The 11717-nt window shown below is 37.9% G+C and overlaps 1 protein-coding gene across 1 annotated transcript in view; it reads left to right on the top strand.

The window, feature by feature from the left end:
- The window catches only part of LOC106878851 (THO complex subunit 2), a 198905-nt gene that overhangs the window by 181347 nt on the left and 5841 nt on the right, over positions 1 to 11717 (top strand). Inside the window, exons 35-37 of the mRNA XM_052972430.1 lie at positions 3398 to 3457; positions 5087 to 5132; positions 8082 to 8209. Of these exons, the coding sequence (XP_052828390.1) occupies positions 3398 to 3457; positions 5087 to 5132; positions 8082 to 8209 (234 nt within the window). The remainder of the gene's footprint in view (positions 1 to 3397; positions 3458 to 5086; positions 5133 to 8081; positions 8210 to 11717) is intronic.

Here is an 11717-nt window from a genome sequence, read left to right as displayed (position 1 = left end):
TGTTGAAACATTTGAAATTTATTTACACATCAGATAGGGACAATAGCATCATCATCATCATCATAGTTTTATCCATTTTTTTTTTTGCATGCTGGCATCTGTTATCTTTCTTTTATCTTTCACTTATTTCAGCCATTGCACTGTAGCCATGCTGGAGCATCTGCCTTGAGAAATGTAGTTGAACACATCAACTCCAGTACTTATTTTTTTTTAAAGACTGACAATTATTCCATTGGTCACTTTTGCTGAACTGCTAAGTTACAAGGGACTTAAACTAACAGTGGGGCACAAAAACTGACGCATGCACACACACACACACACACACACACACATGTGAAGGTGTATGGCTCACTGGTTAGAGCATTGAGCTCACAATCATGAGGTGGTGAGTTTGATTGTTGGACTGGGCTGTGTTGTGTTCTTGGGCAAGACACTTTGTCACTGGTGCCAAGCTGTATCAGCCTTTTCGTTTCCCTTGGATAACATCAGTAACGTGGAGAGGGGAGGCTGGTATGTATGACCGACTGCCAGTCTTTCATAAACAACCTTGCCCAGACTTGTGCCTCAGAGGGCAACTTTCTAGATGCAATCTCATGGCCATTCATGACCAAAGTGGGGTCCTTACCTTTTTTTCTACATATCCATAAATACACCCAGCTTCTTTCAGTTTCTGTCTTCCAAATCCACTCACTGGATCAACAGTAGAAGACACTTGAAGGTGACACACAGTGGGACTGAACTCAAGACCATGAGGTTGGGAAGTAAGCTTCTTAACCATACAACTATGTTTTCATGTATGCATGGCATTTAAAAAAAAAATTCATCTTTTAGTCTTGGGGGAAAAGTATCATCAAACTAGAGACTGGGTTCAAATGCTTGCAAGAGTGGACTCCACCAAAGGCACCCCCCAAAGTGCCAGGTGGTGATGTTAAACTGAGTGATGGATGATTAAATCTACCCCCTAAGTATCCATGGTGGGAATCCACCACCATGGATTGGGTGTATTATTTTCTTTGTTAATCTGTCATACATACAACACTGAAAATCAGTCACCTTTGTTGTTATATGTCAGGCTTTCTGTGGTCTCCAACCACTTTACAGTGTGGAATCAGTGCATTTATAATACTACCAGCACTAGGAAGGTTATCTGTTGCAAGACTAACAGGATAAACAAGATGCTATCCTGTATATTATTATTATTGTTGTTGTCGTGAGCTGGCGGAATCTTTAGTATGTGGACAAAATGTTTAGTGGTATTCATCCATCTTTGTGTTCTGAGTTCAAATTCTGTCAAGGTTGATTTTTGCCTTTCAACCTTTCAGAGCCAATAAAATAAGTATCAGTTGAACTATGGAGTCAATGTAATCGACTTACACCCTCCCCCCCAAAATTGCTAGCCTTGTGTAAAAATTATCAGTATTATTATGATTGTTGTTGTTATTAAGGTGGCTAGCTGGCAGAACCATTAGCATGCCAGGCAAAATGTTTAGTGGCATTTTGTCCATCTTTTCATTCTGAGTTCAAATGCCACTGAGGTTGACTTCAACTTTCATGGTTGATAAAATAAGTACCAGTCAAGCACTGGGGTTGATGAACTCAACCAGCCCCCCCCCCTCAAAATTTCAGGCTTTGTGCCTGTAGTAGAAAGAATTGTTATTATTATTATTATTATTATTATTATTATTATTTACTGTTCTTCTAGAAAGGTCGACTACTGTAGCTTGTGAAATCTCCCCACTTCCTTTGTTTGTACCTTTATACTTGGTGTGGTTTTACAGCTTGGTACCTCCCACCAACCACATAGATACCAAACCTATATAAAAAGCAGCAGTATATCCAATATATATAATATTAGGCATACCAAACACTAGCCATACCAACCAGGTCTAATATGTATGTATGTGTGTGTATTGTTGTTTTCTTGTTTTTCCTTTTTTTAATAGTAGTTCTCTGTGTTGTCTTCACTACAAACATCAAGGGCGACAAATTGGCAGAATCATTAGAATGCCAGACAAATTGCTTTGTGATGCTTATTCTGGTTCTTTATGTTCTGAGTTCGAATCTCACTAAGCCATCTTTCGAAGCCAACTTGCCTGAAACTGCCCATGGTTCTACAATCTAAATTAAAACCTTCCATCTAAATTTGTTGTTAATTTATATTCCAAGCACCAGCTTAACAATGATAAAGGCAGTGTAATTCAACAGAAATATTGTAACAAAAAGGTTAAACCTTTTCAGACTGGTATTTTGGAGGAGATAAAGTATCGGTCAGTGTTATTAACTAGTCTTCCACCCTTCATAATTTCTGGCTTTGCATCTAATTTAAATACATTTGTGTTAGCCCACTCAGCTCTATTGAGAAAATCTATAATATGGAAGTGCCTTATTGAATTCTGAAGACCTATTCCTAGGTTTCACACACTAGATATACTATATTTTATGTCCTGTAATGTAATTTATGCTATGGTAGTAGTTTTCTGGTTAGGTACAGTGTAGCAGATGTGGTATATCTACCCAACTCAAGGACAACCTCACTGTTTTGACTACTTAAAATTCACTAGAGACAGTTGGTAATCTTATACATGATTCAATCCTAATGATGGGTTGCCAGCCATATCACAACATTGTTAATTGTTAACAATTAAAATAATTTGAAAAGTTTTTCGTGACTAGTCATCTGTTCTATCATTAGTTTCCTTTGCAATACTAAATATTGATATTCCTCCTTACCGTTTCATGGCTTTATATTAATTTTCGATACTGGCAATCAGTTCTTATTCAGACTTACTGCCCTCATAGATGGATTGGAGGACCACGTGTCTCTCTCTTTCTCTCCCTCTCAGATGTCCAAATTTGGCTATGAGTTCCACAATTGGATGCCCTTCCTAACACCAACTGCTTTACAAAGTGTACTGGGTGCATTTTATCATGGCACTTCAACTTGGCAAGACTAAGGAGTCATCGTAGCCTGACATTGTCCCAGCTCAATTCACCCTTCCTCCTCCTCCTTTACTAAGCTAACTGGCTGTCTTCATTTATTTTATCTGTATCCCTCCCCCACAAAAAAAATTTACTCTAAATTATAAAATTTCACTTAGAAATATTCCATTTATTTCAGTAGGTCCAAAACACACTCAGCCCTAACCGAGGCCTCTTGTATAATTTACACAGAATTTCAGTTCAACTTTCACATGGTCCTTTTCTGTTGTCTTACATATTCTTTTATCTTTCTAAGTATTTGTTTCTTTCAAACTGCAATATGTCTTTTGACTTGACTTTAAATACTAAAAAATATCATTTGAATGGAAAAAAAAGATTTTTCTTTGTTAAGTCACTGAACGAGGATTTTTCAGGAGAATGTGTTCATCTGTTTACACGTGTTCAATTTTAATTCCAGAGTCCTTCCAGTGAAAAAGAACGTGAATATTATGAAGAAAAGAAGAAAGAGAAAAAACGGGTAAGCTGCAGTATTGCTTCAGATTATTATTGATGTTGTTAACAACATTGAAAACAAAATGGAAGAAGTTTATTGAAGTGTTGATGAAATTTAGAAAAACTGAAGATATGTAAACTAAGACAGAGTTATCCAGATCATATTATATATCTAGGATAAAACAAAGAGAACAGCTGGTTAGGTTTTATATATATATAAACGATGATGATGATATATATACATACACACACACACACGCACACAGTATGTGTATGTGTGTACAAATCGCCAGTAGTTCATATATCCAAAAAAGAAGTACACTCTAAAACATTAGAACAGTAATATATTTTTTAGGAAGTTATAAGTTATGGCCAGTCATAAGAGTGACCATTGGCCCAATCTTCTGAGTTCTTTTACAGGGCTTAGAAAAACTAAAAGACTGCTGCAATAAGTGTATGAATCTGTGAGGAGAAATGTTGGATAAAATCATAATTAACTGATCCTATTGTATTTTCTTTTACTCAAAACCAGGAACTTTTCAGCACCCCTTAGTGTGTGTATCTCCCCACTTGTGATATAAACAAGAGTGCATTTTGCACCAAAAACCAATATGAAAGTTTCTCATGGTAACTTCTGCAGTATTGTTTGTTCTAACAGAACATCCACATTTAAGTGGGGATAAATACATACTCCTATGCACACGTGTGTATATTCATATATATATATATATATATATATATACACACACACACACACACACACACACACTGTTGAGCTTAAAACCAAGGCAACACTGTGGTCTTAGTTTACATGGAGAAATGACAGAGCTGATATGGTCTGAGAGGCAGGAGAGTAACAGTTGGGTGTAAGACTGGTTCAGAACATATATAAAAAGAATATACTCTCTCTCTCATACATCTTAATAATGAGAAGTTATTAGCTTAACTGGTTTATTTGTCTTGTTATATGGTAATGTCTTCAACTCGACCCATCAGTGTGAATGGCTACAAATACATCTGTTATATTCACCAATTCCATTGCTACTAAAAAGTATTATCAGTCACACAACACACTCTCACACTCTGTCTCTTCCTCTGCATTATGGTTATTTCATCACGATTTTCATGTCTGCTGTTCTCAAGAGCCTCCAATAGGTTGTCATGTTAAAACATATTTCCCATTCCCACAGTCTACACCACCCTCTTTTTGTGTTTATTGCTAAATTCTCTCTCTCTCTCTCTCTCTCTCTCTCTCTCTCTCTCTCTCTCTGAGCTGAAGAGAAGCATTTATAGGTCAGTAACATTAGTTTTTGTTTTAAAATTTAATCATAGCAAAACACAGATATTTTTTCCTAAAAACCTTACCAGTATAATTTACCAATTACAGCTCTGTAAATTTGTTGATCCTTGTATGTTTTTCTTGTTTGTTTCATTTATTTATTTTTATTCTTTACAACTCTTGTGTCTTACTTTACCCAGGCAACTGTTTGTTAACAAATCTACCAAATGATTTAAACTGTTCTACACATCCTCTCCTTTCAACCTACTCCACTGGAAATATTCTGTTGTCTTCAGTTTCAAAATAAAATGTAATTTCTTGCTGAACCAGAGATAGTATTTCATTTTCAAAAATGTTCTATTTTAACTTTTACAGGATATTTCTTCAGACCGCTCAAGTGTGGAAGTAAAAAAAAGAAAAGGTATTTTTTTTCCCCTCATTATTTAATCAATTTTCAGAAAGACAGATGGAAATTCAGATTTGGTTAGGGCCTTACTGAACACACAAATACCTGATTTCTAAACGAGATTTCTTTGCATCCTTATCAATTCGGTTTCATAAGTTTAAGCAAAGATAATCACCTTTCTTTTACTAAAAATGTACAATTAACTACTGCATCAGTAGTTTACTTACATTTTTCTAGTTCATCTGTTTGAAAGATATCGGGAGGCATGTGACGAGAAAGACAGATCATCATTACAGCCATTTGATTCTAAAGATAGTTAATCTTTCAAACTGATTTTTCAAAGGATATTCCTCTTCCACTTGCTTATTTCATTATTTTCCTTTATTCTTCTTACACATAAGTCAAGTGTCACTCAATTTCACGGTCATACTTGAAGTGAAATATTATTTAGTCAACTTGTCAGCCTCTGACTGCTGTTTCAATACTTCAAACCATTCCTCAAACAGTATTCCATTTAATTGCTAATCTGTGCTCCAAGTTGCTTGCATTTCAGTTAAGTGCCACAAAAAAGAAACAATTGTTTACACTGCAACTCAACCATAACCTTTGCTTGCATTACTACTTCTAATGCATTTTCTGCAAAAATAATTCACTTACTGAGCCTCTGAATTTCAGACTTGTAGAAAGCAAAGATAGACATTTAAACAACCTTGTCTCTATGGTAGCAACTTCATGTAGTCATTAAAAAAATGTTATGCCCAACACATTACTACAGAAAATAATACTACTACTACTAATAAGAATAATCTTGATTAGCTAGAGAATCTCTTAACTCTGTGTCCTTCTCAAAATGATGTGCCTAATATCGTTTGACATTCTAAATTAGGAGTAATATCTAACCTAGTTGCTGATGGAATTACCATAAATAAAAGATTCCATTTATGAGTGTGAGTTATAAACTTGACTAATAAATTAGTCGTCTCAACTCCAACTTATCATTCTTTCCCATCAAGTTGTGCTGTGAACAGTGAACGTTAAGTTAGTTGATGAATAGACCTTTCTACACTGTTGGCTCCTCTGCTCTGACTTTTGTTGATTATTATTTCACCGTTTCTCATTGCCCAGAACCTACTTTTTTTTATTTATCTAGTTTTTCCCCCCTCTCTTGTTACAATGTTGCCTTCATTTCATTTCAAGACAGCTTTTGTTTTCATCATTTTTTGTTTTTTACTCACTGACTAAGGTGGTGTTAAATTTAGATACTTAAATTTAAAGATTTTTATAGAACCTGGTTACAGTAACTACCAAAATGGTTCAAAATAGATGGACTGTAATGGTTCACATGAAAGTACACTTTGAATGCTGGATGATTTGTAAAGTGACATCCATCTGTTTTTGAGAAAACATTGCTCAGAAGTTTCTCTGAGTGTTGGTTTGTTTATTGCAGAGAGCCTGAAAGGTAAGAACTATGATACAAAACTGGTGCTTAGCAGAGGGCCTACTGGTTCCTAAGGAGAACCCATCAGCAATTTATCAGCTTTTATCTGGTATCCCTACACGGTATAAAGGGCTAAAGTGTTTTATGGAGTGTAAGCAATTAGCTTTGAATAAATACACCATTTCAGAGAACCAGTATTTTGGGATTCCCAGGCTGTTTTTAAACATAGTCAGATAGTTTGGTGCAATATTCAATGTGTTAAGAAGGGTGGAAAAGACTTTCAGGTTTCCTGTTTTGACCTGGTAAATGCAATAAGGATGAGTTCCTGGCCCATGCAATGTTACACAAAATTAGATTACATCCAGGATGTGTGAGGAACTATGAATCAGCAGTCATGTAGTTTACCACCATAGAATTCATAACAAATTGGTAGGAACAGAAAAATAAGTATCATGACGGAGTATACCATTTCTCTACCCTCCATTCATGGTAAATATGAAGTTGATGTTTGAGAAGAGTAAGAAGGTGTTCAGAAATGGTGTGAAGGTCAGGGACCACTTGGTACTTCCATCACTGCATGATTTTTTTTTTTTAGATGTCTTTATTGCTCTGGTGGAAAGAAAGAAGAAGAAGAGCAAAAAGCTTGTTGTAGCATAGTTGGATGACATATTCCAGCAATATTACAGTCTACTTATAACATGAAATCAGCTCAAAGAATGGGAGGTGGGAAGCTGATTCCAACAATCAAGAAGCAGGGAATTAAGATCCTTAACTATATCCATACAGTACCTCTAAAACGATGCCAAAAGAGGTATTGAGAGTTAAGGCCACATTGAAAGAAAGACCAACTACCATTGAACTAGTGAAGGTTGTTTATCGTGTGGTATCATCAATATGGCCTCTCCAAGTGTGTGAAACACCAGTAACAAAAGTGAGGAGAACGGAACAGTGTGCTATTGCAAGTTCCTGTGAGAGTGAGTTGGTTTCCCACCAGGCTTTCCAAAAGCTGTACTGTATGGCATTACTACAAGACTCTAGCCGCCTGTAACAGTTACTATTGGAGGAATATAAAGTAGCAAAAACTCCCTGGTACATGATATTAAAAGATTCGGCGGCTCCCATTGTTTATACAACCTAGCATGGAATGTTGTCTGAAAGGACGTAGAGCATGTGATAAGGTGTTGAAGTGGTAGAGATTGAGCTGGAAATGAAAGGGATGATGGGAGTTGCATAAACATACAGACAGAACAAGGGCAGATAGAGAATAACAAAGGTAGGTAAGCTATTGGGGTCAAAGAATTTGGTCATATTGAAGAGAAGGGGGAGGGGGTAACTATGGCAGTAGGGTTAGGAAACCAATATTTTTGTAATATAGGAGTTAGAGGAACAAAGGAAGGCATTGTAGAACCATATTATGGATAGTGGAACTAAACCTTATCAAACAGGTTTAATATAGGATCTTCTTTATACTGGGAGGTTTTGTTTTGGGTGTGTATTGAAGTTGTTTTGTTGTATGTTTATTTTAGGTAACAGTAAACTGAATGGAGAATCGGTAGAGCTTCAGTTATCGAGTTCTATGAGTAAAGAGGAACACAGGAGACAAGAGAAGCAGTTCAGTAAGCACGACAGCAGTGAGAAGGAAAGAAGCAAAAGAGTAAGTGTTTGAATTTCCACCATCATGACCATCACACCACCACCATGACCATCATCATCATTATCATTTTGACGACTGGCACCCCTGCCAACCTCTCCTTCTTTGGACCCTAAACTCTGCTTGCGAAGACCTGTTGGGGCAAGTGAAATCGTAATTGAACCATACTCGATGACTGGTCACCGCGCCAGTGGAGCACTAACAGCACTGTCGAGCGTGTTCATTGCCAGAGCAGCGGTCTGGCTTCCGTACTAGTGGCCTGTAAATAGCACCATTTGAGCATAATCGTTACCAGCGTTGCCTTCTGGCACATTGGAAAATCATTTGAGCGAGGTCGTTGCCAGTGTCGCTGGAGTGGCTCCCGTGTAGGTGGCACGTAAAAAACACCTTTTTGAGCGTGGCTGTTGCTAATACCACGTGACTGGCTCTTGTGCTGGTGGCACGTAAAAGCACCCACTACACTCTCGGAGTGGTTGGCATTAGGAAGGGCATCCAGCTGTAGAAACTCTGCCAGATAAGGTTGGAGCCTGGTGCAGCCTTCTGGCTTGCTAGTCCTCAGTCAAATCGTCCAACCCATGCTAGCATGGAAAGCGGACGTTAAACGAAACTATGATTTCCATGCCAGTACAAGATAGACAAGTTGTTGCAGAGTGAGGGGATCTTCATTCAGAGTCACTCCGCTCCTAAACAAGTTTGAGGACAATGTCATACTTGTACATTTCATTTTTAGCTTGGTTTCTGTAGCTAGATTCCTCTCCCAGCACTAACCACTTTACAGTGTGTACTTGATGTATTTTACTGTGGTACCAGTACCAAAGAGGTTGTCATGCCCTTGACAAGGCTAAAGAATTTTCATAACCCCATTTCATCCTCACTTGTTCACTGACCACTTGTGTTTAGTAACCATCATAAACACCCCCACCCCTTTCTTAATATTGCTGTGAGTTGAATTGAGTCTCTAACATGACACTCCCATCCTTCCTCTCAATCTTGTGTCATCTCATCTATCAGTTCTAACATCCTCATATCTTGACTTTTCTTTCCAGAACCAGTGCTACACACACACACACACACACTTTTTCCTCCCCAAATATCACTCTACCAATTCACTCATCTCTTCTCCACACATTGGTTCCAACATAACTTACATGGCACCTACTTTGGTTTATTTCTGTTCTTTAAGTCCGTTTTTTTTTCCCCTTTGATCTTTCGTAAATGTAGTGATTGTAATGTTGTCATGTTCAGATAGCAGATGAAGTAGTGAGAAAGGATCTACAGACGTTGGGACTCACAGAGGGGATTAGGACTCCTGGCAGTTTGTTGTGCTTTGAAAAGACCCATCAAGTTTAGTAAAAGTGTGGTTGTCCTTGCATACAAGCTCATCCCCTGCAACTCTCTCCAGCTGAGCATCCCTAACCTCGTGGGCTTGTAGGTGCTGGTGACATGTAAAAAGCACTCAGCACACTGTAAAATGGTTGACGTTAGGAAGGGCATCCAGCCATAACAGACAGGGAGCTTAAACAGCCTTTCAGCTAGTCTGCTCCTGTCAAACTGTCTAACCCATGCCAGTACGGAAAACAGATGTTAAATGATGATGATATAGTACCAGATTGAATGTTTTAGGGGTATTTATTCTGACTTTCTGGGTTCTCAGTTCAAAACCTGTCAAAGTCATCTTTACTTTTTATCATCCAGGGGTTGATAAAGTACCTGTGAAGTACAAGTGATGGTCCCTCCCTCCCTTTCTCTCTTCCCATCCTGCCCTCTAAGTCAGTGAGATTGTACTGTGAGAAGGATCATTAAAGGTGACTAATGATGACCCTTTTTGTAGAAGAGATGATTGAGAGAACCACCAACTTTATTTTATAAAATCTGATATGGTACTGATAAGTATGGCCTGAGGTACAGTACAGCATAATACAATAATAATAATCTTCATTGCCTTAATGGAAAGAAACAAGTTTTAGAGCATTCACACTTTATACAGCAGAATGTCTAATGCCAGTTTCAATGTCATACAAACAGGAATCCACATGTGTGCACACCCACGCACAAAGCAGAGAGAAAGTAATTCTGAGAAAGAATGTCGTAACCACCATCTTATCAACAGTAAATGTTATGTCAGTAATGGCAGTGACAAAACCCTTGTTTATCGTCGTTGTTGTTGTTGAGTAAACCCAGTCAAAATCTGTGGCAACAGACCAATGGCATGAAAGCAGCTGATCAAACATTAAAAGACAGCAGCCCACACATATGTAGTCTTTTCAGTTCAGGGCCATGCAGTGTTTAGTCCTGTGTATGTGTGCAGTTACAAATTAGGACATGTGACAGTTGTTGTTGCCCCTCTCCTCCTCTGATTGGCTTATATATATGTGTTTGAAGTTTGTCATAATGGCAGTGACAGGAGTGAAAAAATGTAGTGTAGGTAGACTGCAGGTATAGCTGTGTGGTAAGATGTTTGCTTGCCAACCACATGGTTCTGGGTTCAGTCTTACTGCATGGTGCCTTGAGCAAGTATCTTCTATAACCTTGGGCCAACCAAAGCCTTGTGAGTGGGTTTGGTAAACGGAAACTGAAAAAAGCCCATGTTTGTGTGTGTCGGTCCATCCCACCACTGCTTGACAACCAGTGTTGGTGTGTTTACATCCCCATAACTTAGCGATATGGCAAAAGAGATTGATAGAATAAATACCAAGCTTTTAAAAACAAAAGCGATTGGAATGATTCATTTGACTAAAAATTCTTCATGGCCACAGTCTAATGACTGAAATTAGTAAATCTAACTCTTTATAATGGTGATAAGCTGCTCAGATTGGAGAATGAATGTATGTGACAAAATGGGCTGATGTATAGATAGTGTCTTTTATGTTATTTCAGTTTTGAAGCAGTCATCATCCAGCACAGTTATAAAATTGGTTTGAAATGTTCTTAGTAAAACTAAGAACATTTCAAACCAATTCTGTAACTGAAGGAAAAACTAATAATTAGGTTAATGTGGAAACATTGAAGTACTAACAAGATATAATTACACTGGTGAAAACAAAAACTGTATTAGTCTGTGATTAATATTTTAAATATTACAAGTGTAGAAGACAATTCATAACATGTTTTTGGCTTGTGACCACATCAGCAAAGCATAGACATCACTGTATTTGCTAGAGTAGTGAAAGAAGGATCATCATTCTTGTTTTATGTCTGCTTTCTATGATTGCCGGGGTTGGACAATTTGTTGCTGCAATTCTAAATGGGTCAAAGTACCACGTCTCAATTACAAATTTCGTTTTTGGCTCAGTTTCTAAGGCTGGATACTTTTCCTAACATCTTCCATTTTACTGAGTATATTGTGCGGGTGACACATGAGGTTTTTCGAGTGAGATCGTTGCCGGTGCCCCTGGGCTGGCTCGTGTGCGGGCGACACATGGAATCTTTCGGGCGGGATCGTTGCCAGTGCCCCTGGGCTGGCTCATGTGCGGGCGACACATGGAGTCTTTCGAGCGGGATCGTTGCCGGT

This window comes from Octopus bimaculoides, chromosome 13, assembly GCF_001194135.2.
Source record: "Octopus bimaculoides isolate UCB-OBI-ISO-001 chromosome 13, ASM119413v2, whole genome shotgun sequence".
NCBI classification, from domain to species: domain Eukaryota; kingdom Metazoa; phylum Mollusca; class Cephalopoda; order Octopoda; family Octopodidae; genus Octopus; species Octopus bimaculoides.
This window is presented reverse-complemented; position numbering and strand designations above follow the sequence as displayed.